Raw genomic sequence first — 19,877 nt, 5'->3', positions numbered from 1 at the left:
ACGACCCACTAAACGTGGAAAAAGTTCGAGGCCATGCGCCTTGTCGCGCTCTGTCTGTCAGGCGAACCCTTTACGCCCAACATGCTCCAGCGCGACGGCGCACACAGGGCACGCGTGCACGACCATCGATGACGCTAGTAGATTATTAGTAGTATACTGATACTATTTTCTCAAAAAAGCTACTCCCTCCATCTCAAAATAAATGTTTTAACTTTTGTATTAACTGTAATACAAAGTTATACTAAGTTTGAAACACTTATTTTGAGACGGAGGGAGTACTAATTAATCTCGCTAAAATGCCCGTACCGGAAATCACAGCAATGGAACAACCCCCTCAAAAAAGGAAAAGCAATGGAACAACCACAAAATGGTCCGTACTGGAATGAATCCCTTTGCACGGCATAGCATCGGTGTGATTGTGGCATCTATTCCTTCGTACTACATGCAATCCTTTCGTGCTGGAACAGTGGGTGGCTTCGCAAGCTCACGCACGCTGCCGAATATGCTTTGCCGCCCTCTTTCTCAACTCCCCAAAAATAAAAATAAAAACAGTTTGCGCTTTGCAGCGGGCATACAGCCTAGACATCATAGGAGGAAACGGTCTCCCGGCCTAGAACTTTCAACGGAGATATGAACTGTATCTGTACTACGTACAGCCTCGGTTATTCAGCGCCTTTTTTTAGATTTAGACGAGCGAAGGTTTATCGTTCAGCAGCCAAGGAGACTCTGTCCCTCCCGCGTACCGGCATGGAAGTTTCCACCCGCACGGCAGCCTCCCCAACAACCGCGCCCTCGCGTCGCCGGTCGGTACATATACCTCCTCCCCCCGCCTCCTCCTCTCACCACCACCAGCTCCCTCCGCTCCACCACCTCCTCCGCCTCCCGCGCTCCATTTCGCCCCTCCAACCTCCTGCTCTGACCTCCATCGCTGCCATGGCGCGGCCAGGCCACTCCACGGCGTGGCTCCCCCTCCTGGTGCTCCTCTTCGCGGCGGGCGCGGCGGCGCAGAGCGGCTGCCTCTCCGCGACCTTCACGGGGGGCCGGACGTTCCTCAAGTGCAACCAGCTGCCCGTGCTCGGCGCCAGCCTCCACTGGACGTACCACGCCGGGAACGGCACGGCCGACATCGCCTTCCGGGCGCCGTCCGGCGCCGACGGGTGGGTCGGCTGGGGCATCAACCCCAGCGGCAGCGGCATGGCCGGCAGCAACGTGTTCGTCGCCTCGCAGAGCGGCGGCGCCGTGTCCGTGCTCACCACCATCCTGAGGACCACGGCCCCCACCCTCGACAACACCGCCCTCTCCTTCGACGTGCCCGTCCCGGCCAGCGCCGAGTACGCCGGCGGCGCCTACACCATCTACGCCACCGTGGCGCTGCCGGGCAACACCACGTCGCAGAACACGGTGTGGCAGGCCGGGCCCATCTCCGGCGGCCGTATCTCGCCGCACCCCGTATCGGGGCAGAACCTCCAGTCCGCCCAGAACCTCGACTTCCTCTCCGGCACCAGCACCGGCGGCTCCAACTCCAGGCTGCACCGCCGAAACGTAAGTCTCTCTGTCTCCAGCTTGATTGCTAGTTTAATCAAACAACTCTAGTAAACAAAGACAAATATGCTCTTGGTTTTCTTCAACGGCTCAATGCTCGATTCGCTGTCCAATTGTTTACATGTTAGGTGAGTTATCATAAGCCATCAATCGGATGGCGACATAGTTTATGATCAACTAATTATTATTTCAGACCATAAAAATTCAGCATACTATAGTTGGAGATAATGATCGAGAGCTGGTCAGTTCATATAATTTGGACGTGACATGTAAAGAAGGCCTAGAATTTCAATGATACGATTTGATGGGTTCAGCGACCTGATCCACTGATAGTGATAGGGATGGCCATAAACCTATACCTCGTTCTGCTCATGCGTTCCTTGACGAACCATGGTCAAACTCAACTCTGAGAAGCAACAAGTAGCCTGCTGGCTGGGGGAGCTGCACCTGCACCAAACCTCTGAATTTTCACCACCCCAACTTGATTTACTAGTACTAGTAGTAATAATATATTAATATTATTATGCAAGTTAGCCGCCTACAACTGTTCAATCATGGACTCACTTGATCATTTGATCATAAAGCATTGCAAGTAGAAGAGTAATTCACTAGTATTTTTTGACCAATGTTCCTCTTCTTGATTGAATTAGGTCACAGTTTCATTATTAATTTCTTTCTAACCATGTGATTCATCCACAAACAGCTCCACGGAGTGCTCAACGGCGTGGGATGGGGCGTCCTGATCCCGCTGGGCGCCATGATCGCGCGCTACCTCCGCGTGTTCGAGTCCGCCGACCCGGCGTGGTTCTACCTCCACATCGCCTGCCAGATCTCCGGCTACGCGCTGGGCGTCGCCGGCTGGGGCCTGGGGCTGAAGCTGGGCAGCGAGTCCAAGGGCCTCACCTACAGCACCCACCGCAACATCGGCATCGCCATCTTCTGCCTGGCCACGCTCCAGGTCTTCGCGCTCTTCCTCAGGCCAGACAAGAAGAACAAGTACCGGGTGTACTGGAATGCCTACCACCACTCCGTCGGCTACTCCGTCATCGTCCTCGCCGCCGTCAACATCTTCAAGGGCCTCAACATCCTCAAGCCGGTGACGGGCTGGAAGACGAGCTACATCGTCATCCTCGCCACGCTCGCCGGCGTCGCGCTCGTCCTCGAGGCCATCACCTGGGCCATCGTCCTCCGCCGGCGCAAGCGCAACCAGGCCCACGGCGGCGCCAACGGGACCGGCGTGCAGCTATGAGCGTCGGGATCGGATCGGATCGGCGTGCAGTTTTGATGCTGCGACGTGTTTGAGCGATGAACTCCATGTTTTTATCTTTCGTATTGCTTCTTCTGTAGTAGATCTTTCTTTTTCTTCTTCTTCGACTTCTTTGGTGGCCATTGTATACATTCTTTCTTCGAGCTGATGTATGATTATTTTCATTTATATGCATAGTGTATGTATGGTTTCGATTTACATATGGCCCCGTGATTGCTTCTTCATCGATCGATGCCGTGATTTGATCGCGGACGAGATAACCCAAGTAGACTTTCGGCCAACGTCGGCTTCAACCAACCATGCATCGGTCAGACGGGAAAAGAGGGGAGTTTTCTAGAGGGGCGTCAACGTCATCAACTGACGCAACAAAAATGAGGACCCTCTCTTCTTGTCTTGCCTTGTCTTCCGTTTGGCAGCTTCATAACCTCATAGGGCCTGGGCTGCACCTGCACGTAGAGTGTGGGGATCGCGAAAACGATGGTTCAAGAGTTCAGAACGTACTCGAGGCCCTTAGAAAGAGTCCAATTTTCCATCCAAAATATGTTGAATAATTGAACAATTTTTCATTGAGTTTGATCTATAAAATGAAAAAAAGTAGATGAAACATGATAACCATAATTTATATGATGAGCTTAACAGAGTTATGTAATTAGTCATGACATCGGGTACATAGCAGACAAACATCATATCCATATCAATTGCTAGTATTATAGTATCTAAAAAAAATCATTAATAGAAGGGATAGGAGAACGTATGGCACGGTGGAAGAAGAATTGGTCGCCATGTAATCGAGCAGCCGTCTGCAGCCACGACGAAGAAAAGCCCAGCAGTCCTGCAAGAGAGCTCATCAAAAACTTGATCGCCGCTCTCTGAGTAAATAGCATAAAACTACCACTTTTCGTCCTATTGTTCCAAAAAACTACCACATTTTTGTTTGTGACTGATAACTACCAGAATTGGAGTCGGTTGTTTCAAAAAACCCAAATGACCTTGTGTTTTACAACTGATCAAGATTATGACAGGTGTGGCCCGCTCCTAAACGAACCGTCTGGTTGACCGTCAGTTTGACCGTTAACTGACAAATGGGCCCCATATGTCAGCCTCTCAAAAATCCCCAATGAGAAAAATCTTCTCTGCTCGTTCCTATCTTCTTCCTTCGATCGGATCGGGGCAGAGAGAATCCAATGCACTCGACCGTCGCGAGCCTGCGGCGCGCCGCCGCGCCTGGAAGTCACCGGATCTGCTCTGACCCTTCGCCTTGCGCCTCCCCTCCGTTCCTCGCCTCGCCGGGGTCCCAGCGCCGTCAGCCGCCTGCCTCGACCCGGCGGGATCCGCCGCCGGAACTCGCGCAACCATCCCGCCGGAACTTGCGCAACCATCCCGCCGGAACTCGCGCAACCCCAACCCCCCCCCCCCCCTCACGCCTCCTCCGCGTCCTCACACTTCGCCGGCAGCCGCTTCGCATCGCCGCGTTGACCCCTGCTCCGCATCGAGCCGCCTACCACCGGCGCCCTCGTCCACACGCCTGGGAGGAGCGCCGCTCCCGCCCTCGTGCACGCACCTGGGAGGAGCTTGGGCACCAGGAGATGGCGACGGAGCTCCCTCGCCAGGCCCTCCGCCGACTCACAAAGGAGCAGCAGCAACGGCCGGAAGCTCCCTCCTCACCTGCTCCGGCCCTCCGACGAGGTCACTACGCGGGTGCGTGAGCTGCAGGACGACCTCCATAGGGACCCGATTGCTTTCTTTGATTAAGTACAGGGACCCGATTGCTTTTTTATTTTTTGGCAGGGACCTGATTGCTTTTATGCCACATAACGGTCAACAAACGGTCAAACGATTAGAGCTCTTACGTGCGGGCCTGACATGTCAGAATCATAATCAATTGTAAAACATACGGTCATTTGGGTTTTTTGAAACAACCAACTCCAATTCTGGTAGTTATCAGTCACAAACAAAAATGTGGTAGTTTTTTGGAACAATAGGACGAAAAGTGGTAGTTTTATGCTATTTACTCCCGCTCTCTCGTACAAGATCACAAGAGACAACGTTTCAATGTCTCACTTTGCGGTGCACGTCAAGAAGCAAGATGGGAAAGTGGTAGGCAGGGCAATGCTCAGGACATATTTGTGGGATAATTGGACTCCTTTAGTTTCAAAATAAAAGGTGCATTATCTTTTTCCAAAAATCAAAGATTTCTATATTTGATCAACTTCATAGAAAAATAATATCGACATGTAAAATGCTCTCCCCGTTCAGAAATATAAGTTGTTCTAATTTTGTTCTAGGATGTATACAGAGAAGTTTTAGTGTGTTTATTCACTCATTTTAGTCCATGTCTACTCTATATTGACATATCCAAAACACCTTATATTTGTGAACAGAGGGAATACCAAATAAATAAAATATGAAATAATGAAAAATACCTTTGGAATGATGGTAATCCAATACTTTTTCTTTACAAATTTGACCAAGCATGAAAAGTTTGACTTTCGAAAATTATAGTACATCCTATATTCTATATTGGATTTTCAAAACAAGTGAAGTTCGCTGGGAAGGCATGGCAAATCGAACGTTTTCATGTCAATTTGTATTGTCCGCGGATGGCAAATTTCTTTAGTATGAATGGAAAATCCGCTCAGTTCAGTTTTTCGCTGGGTTTCGTCGTGCTTGGTAAAGAAATTTGCCATTCTCATGACAACATAAATTATCATAAAAAACGCCCTCCCAGTGAACATGGGCGCAATAAATATTTCTCTTTTATAGTATTTTAGATGGATGAGGTAGTATTTCAGGGACTACCAAAGTATTTTAGTTGTAATGAAACATTACTTATATATATGCAACTTTGCAGCTCATGCTAATTTTGTTGTTGTTCCCTTGCAAATAATCCGTTCTTGTGAAAGCTATCTGGAGAGTTATTTGCCCATGTGCTGCGTTCCTGCTCCACTCCACAGACAGCACGCGCTGCTGAAAACTCTCGTCCCCACCGAGGCGATGCCGCCGGCGGCGGCCTTAAGCTTGGGCAACTTCGGGGTCGCGGTGATGAACGAGAAGCTGCTCCACGGGCATGACGTATGTCAGGCAGACCTCGACGGCTCTTGCTTCGGCGATCACCAGAGTTCTACACGAGAGTGGGTGCGAAAGAGGGAGAGAGTCTTTGCGCTGCGAACTTGCTGCAGCTTTTCTGTTTCTTCTCATTAATTCAGAGTTTGCTAACTGAATTACAACGAAACACGGAGCTAGTGCGAGTAGTGGACGCCGCCATCCCAGCGCCCCTCGCGCTTCGCCTGCCATGGCGCCTTGACCGTGCTTTCGTGCCATCCCACGATTGGGTCAGGGCGCCGCTAAAAACTCTAACCAAAACCGAGTCGCAGCTCGGGCTTATCTGACGAAACTGCAACTACTGACGAAACTGAAAACTATCGACACCTAAAACCCTAAACCTGAACTTTGAAGTTTACCCAACAATCACCCCCTAAACTGATCGTTCAGGGTGTTGCCTCGATCATGCCGATGCTTGAGCGCAGCTGCTGCAGTCGAACACGACCAAGGGGCTTGGTGAGCATGTTTGCAAGTCGAAACTCTGTTGCCACATACTCAAGTTCGACCTTCTTCGTCTCCACGCAATCTCTGATGAAATGATACCTGAGCTCGATGTGCTTCGATCTGTCGTGCATCACAGGGTTCTTTGCCAGAGAGATTGCAGATTTGTTGTCGACCTTGAGTCTCACTGTCTTCTCTTCCTTTTCTCTGAACTCGCTGAGCAGGCGCGCGAGCCAGATTCCCTGACAGGCTGTTGTGGTTGCTGCGACGTACTCTGATTCGCAGCTGGAGAGTGCCACAATCTTCTGCTTCTGCGACTGCCAGGTTATCACTCCTCCTCCGAGCAAGAACAGGGTCCCGGAGGTGCTCTTGCGTGTGTCCACATCGCCGCCAAGGTCACTGTCGCTGTAACCAGTGAGTTCAGGCTCACCATCTCCTCTGCCGTACTTGCAGCCCAGATGCAGAGTGCCGGCGATGTACCTCAAGATGTGCTTGACGGTGGTGCGGTGCTCTTCAATTGGCGCCTCCATGAAGCGCGAGACGTACCCAACCGAGAAGGTCAGGTCAGGGCGCGTGTGCACCAGATAGCGCAGGCCGCCGCCGCCGCTGCGGTACTCCGTCGCATCCACTGGTGGCGCCGTGCTCTCCTTTGATAGCTTGAAACGAGGCTCCATGGGGATGTGACAAGGTTTGCAGCCAGCCATGCCACTCTTCTCCAGGAGTTTCCGTGCGTACGCGCTCTGTGAAATGACGATGCCATCCTCTGTCTGCTTCACTTCAATTCTGAGATAGAAACTCAGCAGACCCAGATCAGACATCTTGAACAGCTTCTGCATCTCTCCTTTGAACTTGGTGATCTCCTTTGTGTCGGATCCGGTGATCACCAGGTCGTCCACGTACACGCCCACGATGAGGCATGTGGTCGCCGTGCCCCGTGCGTACACCGCGTGATCTGACGGACAGCGCGTGAACCCCAGCTTGCTCAGACAAGTGTCTAGCTTGGTGTTCCATGCTCTGGGAGCCTGCTTCAGACCGTACAGAGCCTTGTTCAGGCGCAGGACAAGATGCTCCTTGCCGGCGACGACAAATCCCGGTGGTTGCTGCACATAGACTTCTTCCTGGAGCTCGCCGTTCAGGAACGCCGATTTGATGTCCATGTGATGAACGGCCCAGCCCGCGCTCGCCGCGAGTGCCAGCAGCATCCGTACTGACTCGAGGCGCGCTACTGGGGCGAACACCTCGTCGTAGTCGATGCCGTGCTGCTGTACATAGCCCTTCGCCACGAGCCGAGCTTTGTGCTTGAGTACCTCCCCGCGCGCGTCCTTCTTGACCTTGTAGACCCACTTCAAGCCAATGGTGCGGTGCCCAGGAGGGAGAGAAGTGAGCTGCCATGTTTGATTGTCCTCGATCGGGCTCAACTCTTCGATCATGGCGCCCCGCCAACTCACTTCTTGTTCTGCCTCAGTGAACGAGCTCGGCTCCTCAGCGGCCAGCAGATGTAGCTCTTCGTCTGGGTCGTCCGCCGGGCCGAAATCCAGCACGTTCTGCAAGGTGCGGAAACGGTGCTCTCGCTCTATGTCGTCTGCCGCGTCGAGCACGTTGTCGCTGAACGACGTTGGTGGCGACACCAGCTCCACCCCTCCTGGACTGACAGAAACTGGAGTTGTCGGTGCTGGGGTTGACGAAGCTGCAGTTGACGGCGCTGGAGACGCTGGTGGTGTGGTCGGAGGCGAGGTGGCTGCACCCCCCCCCTCATCTGTCGCCCCTGGAGGTTTGCTCACCAGGTGTTCGACCACGAACGTGTCGGCCCCGCTGAACGTGTTCACGGCGCCTTCCTCTCTTGCCCAGTCCCAGTGCGCCCCTTCGTCGAACACGGCGTTGCGTGTGATGTGCACGCGCCCAGTTGTTGGGTCATAGGTTCTATAGCCCTTGGTGCCGGGCTCGTAGCCGACGACGATCATCGCCGGCTGCGATCGTCGAGTTTCTTCAGTCCAGGGCACGTGTCCTTCACATGCACTACACACCCAAAGGTGCGCAGATAATGCACGTTCGGCTTGCGTCCATGCCATGCCTCGAATGGCGTCACGCCGTCCACGCTCTTGGTGGGTGCGCGGTTCAGCAGGAACACCGCCGTCGTGACCGCTTCGCCCCAGAACTCACCGGGGACGTGCTTGGCCTTCAGAAGACTCCGGGCCATGCCCACCACCGTGCCGTTTCGGCGCTCCACCACACCGTTCTGCTGCGGTGAGTACGGGGCGGTGAGGTGACGGCTGACGCCCAGCTCGGCGCAGTACCCGTGAATGAGCCGGACGTGAACTCTCCACTGCGGTCCGTCCGCAGCTTGAGCCCTGATTCAGACTCCGCGAGAGCTTGTACGCGCTTGATCGCCGCTGCGGCCTCGTCCTTTGTTGCGAGTAGCACGAGCCACATGAACCTGGTGGCGTCGTCCACCAGTAGGAGGAAGTATTTCTTCCCGCTCGGTGTCGTTGGCGAGATCGGCCCGGAGAGATCGCCGTGCACGAGCTCCAGCCGCTCCTGTGCACGGTGCTTGGCCTGTTGTGTGAACGCGGAGTGCCGCTGCTTGCCCGCCAGGCACGCGTCGCAAAGTTGATCCACATGCTCAACCACGAGCAGGCCGTGCACCATGTCCTGGCGCGCTAGCTTGCGCAGAGCGTCGAAGTTGAGATGCCCGTAGCGCACGTGCCAGGTCCACGCCGTGTCACCGCCGCTGTGCGCTGCAAGACACACGGGCTGCGCGATCCGTAACGCAACAGAGTACAAACGATTTGGTGCTCTCTGTACCTTGACGAGGAGGCGACGCTCCCGGTCGCGCACGCGCAGGACGCCGTTCTGGATCAGCACCTGGCAGCCGCTCTCGTCGAGCTGGCCCAGGCTGATTATGTGAGAGCACAGCCGCGGGATGTAATACACCCCCGTGATCGCGCGGTGCTCGCCGGTCTTGCACGCCAGGAGGATGGTTCCTCGACCGCAGATGTTGACGACCGATCCGTCGCCAAACTTGACGGTGCCGGTGACGGCCGTGTCGAGCTCGGCGAAGACGGCGCGATCGCCAGTCATGTGGTTGGATGCGCCCATGTCCAAGTACCAAACGCCGCTTCCGGCGCCGCCGCTCCCCTCATGCCCGAGGAGAACCTGGACAGCGTCCTCGACGAGGTGGACCGGCGCGGCGTCTGTGCTGACGGAGTTGTGGTCGGAGAGCCCGCAGGTTTGGGCCATCAGCAGGCTCTGCTCCTCGTCCTCACCGCCGGCCTGGACGAGATTCACCTGCTCCTTGAGCCGGGCCTTGCACTCGCGCGCCCAGTGCCCCGCCTGCTTGCAGTAGCGGCAGATGTCTTTAGACTTGTCCCCACTGCTGGTGCCACGACCGCCGTTCTGGCCATGACCGCCGCGTCCGCGGCCGCGCCCTTTGCCGCGCCCACGGCCACGGCCGTTGCTGCCGGACGATCCGTCCCCTTCACGCAGCTTCAGACGCGCGAACCACTCCTCCTCCGTGAGGAGCAGTTTGCCACCGCCGCCATCACCCCCGGAGGGAGTGCCGTCCAGATCGTACCTCTCCTCGGCGGCCTTCAGCCGCCCGATGAGCTCCTCGAGCGCCAGAGTGTTGAGGTCGACCAGTGTCTCGATCGCACACGCCATCTGCGAGTAGGCCTTGGGGACGACCGAGAGGAACTTGCGGACGACGGCGGGCTCGCCAATCTTGTCACCAAGCAGCTCAAGCTGAGTTACCAGAGAAGATAGGCGCATACCGAAGTCGTCGATGCTCTCGCCGTCGTTGAACTTGATTGCCTCGTACTGGCGGCGCAGGGACGTCGCCTTGGCCTCACGAACACGCGCCACGCCCAGCCGCATTGTCTTGATCGTGCCCCAGGCGTCCTTCGCCGTGGGCTTGACGGCGAGCGTGGACACCATCTCCGGCGGCACCGATCGCAGCAGGCACTCCATTGCCGTGCGATTTGTTTCTCGCTCCGGAGTCCCGTCATTGATGGCGACCCAGAGCTGGCGCGCCTCCAGCATCACTTGCATCAGGAGGGCCCAGACCGCGTAGTTAGTGCGCGTCAGCATGGGCCAGGCCCCGCCGGTGTCGCGGACGACGCGCTGGTGTACAACCATGGCGCCGTCGCCTCCACTATTCCCTGAATCCACCACAGTCTTGCCCGGGCTGTCAGGTCCTGCCATCTCCACAGGTGATCGAGCAACGGGGCTCTGATACCAATTGTCAGGCAGACCTCGATGGCTCTGGCTCCGGCGATCACCGGAGTTCTACACGAGAGTGGGTGCGAAAGAGGGAGAGAGTCTTTGCGCTGCGAACTTGCTGCAGCTTTTCTGTTTCTTCTCATTTATTCAGAGTTTGCTAACTGAATTACAACGAAACGCGGAGCTAGTGCGAGTAGTGGACGCCGCCATCCCAGCGCCCCTCGCGCTTCGCCCACCATGGCGCCTTGATCGTGCTTTCGTGCCATCCCACGATCGGGTCAGGGTGCCGCTAAAAACTCTAACCAAAACCAAGTCGCAACTACTGACGAAACTGAAAACTATCGCCACCTAAAACCCTAAACCTGAACTTTGAAGTTTACCCAACAACGTACACGAGATGGATGCGCTCTACCGCCGCTTGCTGAACCGCACCGCACCCACCACACCCGCCCCGCCCCCCCGCCCCACGACGCCGTCGACCGCGTCAGCCGCCTCCCAGACGCGCTCCTCCGGCACATCGTCTCCCTCCTGCCCGTCAAGGACGCCGCGCGCACCGCCGCGCTCTCCCACCGCTGGCCCGGGGTCTGGCGCTCCGCCCCGCTCGTCCTCGTCGACGCCGACCTCGCCCCCGCCACCTACGCCCTGTCCCGCGTGCTCGAGGCGCACCCGGGGCCCTTCCGCTGCGTCCACCTGATCAAGAGCTGCAGGGAGGAGTTCCATGGCCTGCTCACGCGCTGGATCGAGCTTCTCGCCGCCAAGGGCATACTGGAACTCGTCATCCTCAACAGCTGCTGTCCGTTCGACGTCATCCTCCCCTGCACCTTCTTCGGCATGGCCACCCTCACCCGGCTCCACCTCGGCTCCTGGAAGTTCCCGGACACGGCCGGCCTCCCGCGCTCCGCCTCTTTCCCCAAACTCCGTGAGCTCGGGCTCTGCAACATCCTTGTGGAGAGCAGGGATTTGGACTTCATCCTCGACAGGAGCCCCGTGCTGGAGACGCTCAGTGTCGAAGGTAATTTTTTCACGCTCCGGCTCCGCCTTGTCAGCCAAAGCCTCCGGTGCGTGCAGATCATCGGGTCCTTCTTCGAAGAAATCTTCGTGGTGAACGCCCCACGCCTTGAGCGGCTCATCAATCTGGAAGGCTGGACCCATGATAGCAGTTGCACCAAGGTCAAGATTGGCCATGCCCCCAAGCTGCGCCTGTTGGCATACTCGGAGTTGGACCCAGGAAATCAGGTCCTAGAGGTCGGCAACACCGTCATCAAGGTGATTCATCTTGTTCACCGTAAATTCCCAACTGATCAGTGTTAAATTTGTGATCTTTCTCTTGTTAATTGGCTGCTTGTGATGTGAATGCGATTGCGTTTGCAGGCTGGGACAAGGGTGAGCCCAAGAACCATGGTACCAAGTGTGAGAATCCTGGCATTGGAAGTGCGTTTCGGAGTACGCAATGATGCCAAAATAATTCCCAATGTCCTCAGATGCTTTCCTAATGTTGAGACGCTCCACATCAAGGTCTTCTTTTAGCCTTCATTTGCATAATGTAATAGCATCATGTTGCTAATGTCTGCTGATAGCTGATGAACTGTATGTGATTTTAATTGATCGAATTTTCAGTCCGGAAAGCCTGATCAATCCACTGGCAAGCTCAACCTAAAGTTCTGGCACGAGTCTGGTACCATAGAATGCATCCGGTCGCGCATCAAGCTGCTGGTTTTCCATGATTTCCGAGGGGGTCGGAGTGAGCTCGCCTTCCTCAAATATTTCTTTGAGAGTGCATTGGTACTGAAGGAGGTGTCGATTCGGTTGTCCGCTGGCTTCACTTCGGCGGAGGAGGTGCATTCCAAAGTGGCGAGTCTGGGGTCCAGGAAACGGGCCAGTGAAACCCCCATAGTGCGGGTCACTGGCTGGTCTGATCCTCAAGGAGGTTTCATCCAGAGCTTCAAGAGAGGATCTGAATTTTCTCTTCAGGGTCCTTTTGCGAACTACTGAAGTCACAGCAGGTGCCTATGTATTTCATCATGCATGCAACATTAATGTTGTTAAGATTTGTTTTTACTGTTGAATATTTGCCCGTTCTCTTGTTTCTTCTAGCACATGATTAGCTTAAGTGTCGAAGTTAGTAGTATCAGTGTTGATGAACACAACTACCATTGTGTGGCAACCATTGTTGTTCAGTTGGCAATTACGGACCACTGTACCTCTGTTTCATGTGATTTTCTTTAGCTTGCTGTGTGGTCTTCAGGGATTAGAGATTATGATAAACAGTAAGCAGTCAGGTCACTGCACAGTTATCTCCACTGATTCTTATGACACTGAGAGAATAATCTAGTTTCTTGAAATGCATTTTTGAGTCAATATCCTCATGATCCCTGTAACTGAATAATCAGTTGAACTGATCTGATACTCACGCGGAGTTCTGACCTTAATTTTTCATGTGCATAACTGCATATAGATATAGGCGACACCCAGACACAAATCCCTGCATACGGAAGGATCACCAATTAAGGTATTAAAGATAGTCAGCTTCCATTTTAGATATTTTCCTTTTTCTGTTTCATTTCCTTCTAAAATAGTATCACTGCCCAAGGGCACCTGATAGAAACCGTGAACAAAACCATTTCATGGCTAGTTCTGAACGCATACATACAATTTACCTTTTTGAACATATACAGTGAACTCCAAATTCCATCCAGAATGCTGAAGCCATGCGATCGATAATGTCCAACTTCCTCCACAGAAACGTTTTTTTAGAGGAAAAGGGGCCACATCCCCTGCTCCATTACTCATAACGAGGCAAAGATATGCTTATGCAGAAGTAGCACGCGGAAGCCAGCAGCTCACTGCTTCAGCCAAAAGCACCACACAGGCACTAAAGAAAAACACACACAACTAGCCCTGACAGAGTCAACTCAAAAGCAACAACACAAGAAGGCTCTCACAGCGAAATAAATTCAATATTACAGCACCCACAGCTAAGACATCAAGACGGCAGCATTTTTTTGAGTTTTTTTTACGTGTCTTCAATCCAGCTTCTGGCTGATCTTCGTAAGGCCTCCCAACTTCAGCCAGGATCTGGCCACGTTAGAAGAGGAGGGCTTCTTGCCAGCAGCTCCAATTCTGCCGCGCATCTCTCCAGCCTGCCTTTGACATGGCCTGAGGTTAGGCATCCCCATTTAGACAAATTCAGCGCAGTTTTTCGCCATATAGCCTGCATTCCAGGCCAAGCAACATAATTGAAAACCATGTCATTTCGGGTTTGCCAGATAGCCCACAAACCCGCTGCATGAATGATATTAATTGCAGCGAATCTGTCTCCTCTAGACCAACAGGAAGAGAAAGACACCATATTGATGTCCCCTTCATATCCAACTAGTCTAGATACAACTTTTCAGAATTCCACAGCAATGGCACGCCCAAAAAATAAGTGATGGCAAGACTCCAACTTTGAGCAGAATACGCAGGTTGTATCAGGTATATCCTGTCTTTTGCCCAGGTTATCTCTAGTGAGAAGCTTATTAATAGCTAGGAGCCACAAAAATATTTGAATCCTAGGTGGGATCTCAACAGCCCAAACAGCAGGGGTACTAACTGGCCACACTCCCCTTAAGTTAACAAATTTGTAAAAGGATTCAACTGTATAAACTCCTTTGGAATTCATATTCCAAACTAGGGAGTCACCCACATCAGTGTACATGATAGATTTAGCAATCTCCAGGAGCTCAAACCAAAGATTCATAAACTCCTGGTCAAAGCATCTTCTAAAAGTAATTTTTAGATTGCTACCATCCCAAGCTTTATCAACAGTTATATTACGCTCATTAGCTAAATTATACAAATCCCAATATTGAGTAGCCAAGGTAGCATTACCAAACCAATGATTCTCCCAGAATCTAGCTCTCTTGCCATTACCTATGTTCCAGGAGAAACCAGGTTTAGCAGCTTGAGCTGCCCAGAGCACTCCTTTCCAGAAAGGTGAAGCCCCAGCAGCAGAGCAAGCAAAAATGTTATTATTCTGGAGGCCATACTTGGAATCAATAATGTTCTTCCAAATTTTACCCTCAGACTTATAGTATCTACTCACCCAAGAGGCCAACAGGCACAAGTTCATATCCCCAATGTCAGTAATACCAAGCCCCCCCAAATTCTTTCCTCATAGTGAGGGAACCCCAAGCTGACAAATGGTATTTGTGATGACCCTCATACCCATCCCAAAAACAGTGAGCCAGCTGAGAATTAACAAGCTTAATAGCCCACTTAGGGAATTTAATGTACCCCATACAGCGTGTTTGGTTTGGTGGAATTGAAGAGAGGGAATGGGAGTTTGAGGCTTAGGGAGTTTTATTCCTTTGTTTGTTTAGGTGGAATGGGAATTTAACAGGGAAGTGGAAGGGAAATTCACGTGTAAAAGTCCCATTTATTTATTACCTGGGGGAGGGCTGGTAATTGAGATGGGGAAAGGGAATTAGAGTTAAACTCCCATTCCCCTTCCGTTCGTTTGCCAAACAGGCTGATAAGGTAGGTAGGGATCCTAGCTAAACAGGCTTGAACTAGGATCCTCCTCTTCGCCTCGAGCCATTGCAGAGTTTGGGCTACCTTCCTCTTCCTTGACCCATCCTCAACGCCAACAGGGAGTGAATTTGTCCTCGTGAGGATACGTGCAGTGTTCCGTGCACAATGAAAAGATATCGTTTGACCATCCGTGAAGTTATGCATGCTTGCTTAAACTAATATTACCTTCATTCCAAAATAAGTGGCGCATTTTAGAACGGAGGAAGTAATAACCCGAATGAAAAGATATCATTTGACCATCCGCGAAGTAATGCATGCTTGCTTAAACTAATATTACCTCCATTCCAAAACAAGTGACGCATTTTAGAACGGAGGAAGTAATGACCTGAATACTAGGCCCGTAAGGGATCGATTTTTGTGGATTTTTTGATTTTTTTTATGGTTGCTATGAAAATAACGTGTGTCCTACCCGGTCATTGTTTCTTTACTGGTCAAACTTGTCTGCACCACTATTTACAAGAATTTGACACATGGGTGACGCCTGGGAGCAAAAAATGTACGTGTGTGATTTTTGTGGTGATAACCTTTTTTTCTCTTCTTCTCGTGTGTCCAGTTCTCTCTGGAACTCTTTGCAGCCCATCGCTTCGCCGCCGTACTGTTGGATTATGGATGGGCTTAGGCCCATATAAGACACTAATCTCTGATTAATCTTGAGGCCCATGTATGAGATGGCAGGTGGTGGGAAGTTTAGTCCCACCTTGCTAGTTGAGGAGAGTTGAGACCCCTTTATAAGGGCTGCTCTACCACTTACCATTGGGAGCTTGGGAAGAGGAGTGGTACACGCACGCTCCTCCTCCTCCGCCGCCGCCCGCCTCGTCACGACGCGCGCCGCGGGAATGAGCCGAAGCTTATTTTTGCCGCTCAGGAACAAATTAATTAATCAGGGATTAATTAACGAGTCGCTAACCGGTGGGCCACTGTCCTGAGACGTTGGACTGTGGGCTGACTTGTGTTGCCGGGATTCGTCGACTCCCTTGCCGGGAGTGGGTCGACTCGGTCGTGGGCCTCCGCAAGGCCCACGACTTTCTTCCTTACGGACTATATAAGAAGGCTCTGGCCAGTGAAGTAACCTAGTTCGGTTCACTCACTCCCTCTCGCGTGACCTAGCCGTCATCTAGTGTTCCTCACTCTGTGCTGCCTCCGGCGATCCCATCCCGACGACCGCGTGTACGGCTGGTCGGAGAGCAGGTGCCTCCGGAACCCTGTCGTTCGAGATCCTGCCCGGGAGAACGGCAATAAGATTTTTGGGGAGCGTCTCGACGCGACTGCTCCCGATCTGTCCCCAACCCCGTTCGCCCCTGCTTCCTCTGCTTCCACTGCATCGACACCATGGCCGACGCCGCCGCCGCTAAGAAGAAGGCCACGGACGACGCCGAGGCTGCTGCCGCCGCTGCCGTGTTGGCCTGGCCAACCGGAGGGTATGATCTGTTCATCCCTCGTTTACTCTTACTTATGCTAGCCGTATATGTGCTGCTCATAGATGGTTCAATTCTATGTTTTGTACGTGCTAGTATGCTTAGGTATCGCTATGAGATGCATACCTTTTATGCCATGCTTACTGTTTACTTGTGGATTAGTCTAATCGGGAAAGTGCTAATATTTCCAACAATCCAAAAACCTTATTTTAGGCACTTTTCGATTCAAGGCTTTGCTGCTACTCTGAAACCGGAAAAGTTTACCGGGACGCATTTTAAGCGTTGGCAGACTAGGACCACCTTGTGGCTCATAGCGATGAACGTGTTCTGGGTTGGTGGTGTGTCCCTCACAGAAACGATTGCTCCTGAACAGGAGAAGGCGTTTAGGGAGGCAACCACAATCTTTGTGGGAGCAATTCTGAGTGTGATTGGAGACAAGTTGGTTGACGCCTATATTCATATGGGGGTTACCAAAAACTTGTGGGATGCGCTCGAAGTCAAATTCGGCGCAACTGATGCTGGCAGCGAGCTGTATGCCATGGAGCAGTTCCATGATTACAGGATGGTTGATAACCGTTCTGTATTGGACCAGGCTCATGAGATAGAGTGCATTGCTAAGGAGCTGGAGCTCCTGAAGTGTGAGTTACCGACAAATTTGTCGCGGGTTGCATTATTGCAAAACTCCCTCCTAGTTGAAGGAACTTTGCTACTTCTCTCAAGCACTTGAGACGTGAATTCTCTGTTCAGGATGTCATTGGTCATCTCAGTGTTGAGCAGAACTCGAGAGCAAAGGACTCACACGTGAAAGGGACAGAGGGTTCTTCTAGCGCCAATGTGGTGCAGAAGAACTTCCACAAGTTCAAGGGAAAGAACTCTGTCCAGCAGAATACTACCTTTAAGAAGAAGGGTAAGAAGAAAGACAAAAGAGAGATGGCTGCTTTACTTGTGGTTCAGATGAACATTGGGCAAACAAGTGCCCAAACAAGTACAAGAAGCCAGGACAGGACTCCAAGTCTCTCAATGTCACTCTGAGCAACAATGATGCGGCATCTGGGTATGATAATCTGTTTACCATACTTTCAGTTTGTCAGTCCACCGATTGGTGGGTTGACACTGGGGCCAATATTCATGTGTGTGCTGATGTGTCTTTGTTTTCTTCCTACCAGGTCGCACGAGATTGTTCCGTCCTGATGGGGAATGGCTCGCATGCTTCTGTTCATGGTGTTGGCACGGTAGATCTGAAGTTTACTTCGGAAAAGATCGTGCAACTGAAGAAAGTGCAGCATGTCCCCGCCATCAAGAAGAATCTCGTTAGTGGCTCCCTTCTATGTAAAGAAGGGTTTAAGTTAGTATTTGAGTCTAACAAAATAGTCGTATCTCTGTATGGACTATTTGTTGGAAAAGGATATGATTGTGGTGGTTTGTTCCGCCTTTCCCTGGAGGATTTCTGTAATAAAGTCGTGAACCAAATTCATTCTAATGTGAACGAATCTGAGGTTTGGCATTCACGTCTTTGTCACATAAATTTCGGTTGTATGACGCGGCTTGCTAAGATGGACTTAATCCCGAGTTTCACTTTAGCCAAAGGCTCTAAGTGCCATGCGTGTGTGCAAGCTAAGCAACCTCGTAAGCCTCACAAGCTTGCGAAGGAGAGACACCTGGCACCATTAGAGCTCATACATTCAGATCTCTGTGAGATGAATGGTGTGTTGACTAAAGGTGGAAAGAAATACTTCATGACTCTGATTGATGATTCCACTAGATTCTGCTATGTGTATTTGTTAAATACTAAGGATGAGGCTCTACACTACTTTAAAGTCTATAAGGCTGAAGTTGAGAACCAACTTGAGAAGAAAATAAAACGAGTCCGGTCTGATCGTGGTGGAGAGTACTTTTCTAATGAGTTTGATTTATTCTGTGCGGAACATGGTATTATTCATGAGAGGACGCCTCCCTACTCACCCCAGTCAAACGGGGTTGCCGAACGGAAAAACCGTACTCTAACTGATTTGGTTAACGCCATGTTAGATACATCGGGTTTATCCAAGGCATGGTGGGGGAGGCTGTATTGACATCATGTCATGTCCTGAATAAAGTTCCCACAAAGGATAATGAGACTACTCCCTATGAGCAATGGGAAAAGAAAAGAACTACACTCTCTTACTTGCGCACTTGGGGCTGTTTGGCGAAAGTCAACGTGCCGATAATCAAAAAGCGCAAGTTGGGACCAAAGGCCGTGGACTGTGTTTTTCGTGGCTATGCCAAGCATAGCGTTGGCTATAGATTTCTACTAGTGAAATCTGAGGTACCTGAACAGAAGGTCGGTACAATTATAGAGTCTAGGGATGCTACATTCTTTGAGGATATTTTCCCCATGAGAGATATGCAAAGCAATTCTAGACTGGAATCTGATGAGACTCCTGAACCTGCTATTCCGATGGAATATTATGTACATAAAAGTGATAAGAGTTCCACGGAGGATGACGAGGAAGCTCCTGTCAGGAGCAAGAGACAGAGGACTGCAAAGTCTTTTGGTGATGATTTCCTTGTGTACCTCGTGGATGATGACACTTCCAGCCATTTCAGAAGCTTACGCATCTCCTGATGCTGACTACAGGAAGCGGTCCGTAGTGAGATGGATTCCATCTTGGCTAACGGGACGTGGGAGATCACTGATCGTCCTTATGGTTGTCGACCATTAGGATGTAAGTGGGTGTTCAAGAAGCTTAGGCCCGATGGTACTGTTGAGAAGTACAAGGCTAGGCTTGTGGCCAAGGGTTATACCCACAAGGAAGAAGAGGATTTCTTCGACACTTACTCACCTGTGGCTAGGCTGACAACCATTCGAGTGTTACTCGCTTTGGCTGCCTCGCATGGTCTTCTCGTTCATCAGATGGACGTTAAGACGACTTTCCTTAACAGAGAGATAGACGAGGAAATTTACATGCAACAGCCGAATGGCTTTGTAGTAAATGGTCAGGAAGAAAGATGTGCAAGCTAGTGAAATCTCTGTATGGCCTGAAACAAGCGCCTAAGCAATGGCATGAGAAGTTCATCACTACTCTGACATCTGCTGGCTTTGTTGTGAACGAAGCTGACAAATGTGTATACTATCGCTATGGTGGGGGCGAAGGAGTTATACTGTGTCTGTATGTCGATGACATACTGATATTTGGGACCCACCTCAAGGTCATTGAGGAGGTCAAGGCTTTTCTATCTCATAACTTTGAGATGAAAGACCTGGGCGTGGCTGATGTTATCTTGAACATCAAGCTACTGAGAAATTCTGAGGGTGGAATTACACTTTTGCAATCCCACTATGT

General features: G+C 51.6%; 1 protein-coding gene across 1 annotated transcript; it reads left to right on the top strand.

Moving 5' to 3' along the window:
* Positions 1–732: 732 nt before the first annotated feature.
* Positions 733–3,007, top strand: LOC123098415 (cytochrome b561 and DOMON domain-containing protein At4g12980). Its single transcript, XM_044520396.1, has 2 exons — positions 733–1,542; positions 2,246–3,007. Exons 1-2 carry the CDS (start codon positions 748–750, stop codon positions 2,789–2,791), a joined length of 1,341 nt encoding a protein of 446 aa, XP_044376331.1. The 5' UTR covers positions 733–747; the 3' UTR covers positions 2,792–3,007.
* Positions 3,008–19,877: the final 16,870 nt, after the last annotated feature.

This window comes from Triticum aestivum, chromosome 4D (genome assembly GCF_018294505.1).
Source record: "Triticum aestivum cultivar Chinese Spring chromosome 4D, IWGSC CS RefSeq v2.1, whole genome shotgun sequence".
In the NCBI taxonomy this organism is placed as follows: Eukaryota; Viridiplantae; Streptophyta; class Magnoliopsida; order Poales; family Poaceae; genus Triticum; species Triticum aestivum.
The sequence above is the reverse complement of the archived record's forward strand: the minus strand, read 5'-3'. Positions and strand labels throughout refer to the sequence as shown.

What these genes read in the sequence shown, in the direction of transcription:
- LOC123098415 (XM_044520396.1), top strand. Translation starts at nt 748, where the DNA reads ATGGAAGTTTCCACCCGCACGGCAGCCTCCCCAACAACCGCGCCCTCG. An exon ending in CCAGGCTGCACCGCCGAAAC is followed by an intron (nt 1,543 to 2,245) that starts GTAAGTCTCTCT and finishes ATCCACAAACAG; the next exon opens with CTCCACGGAGTGCTCAACGG.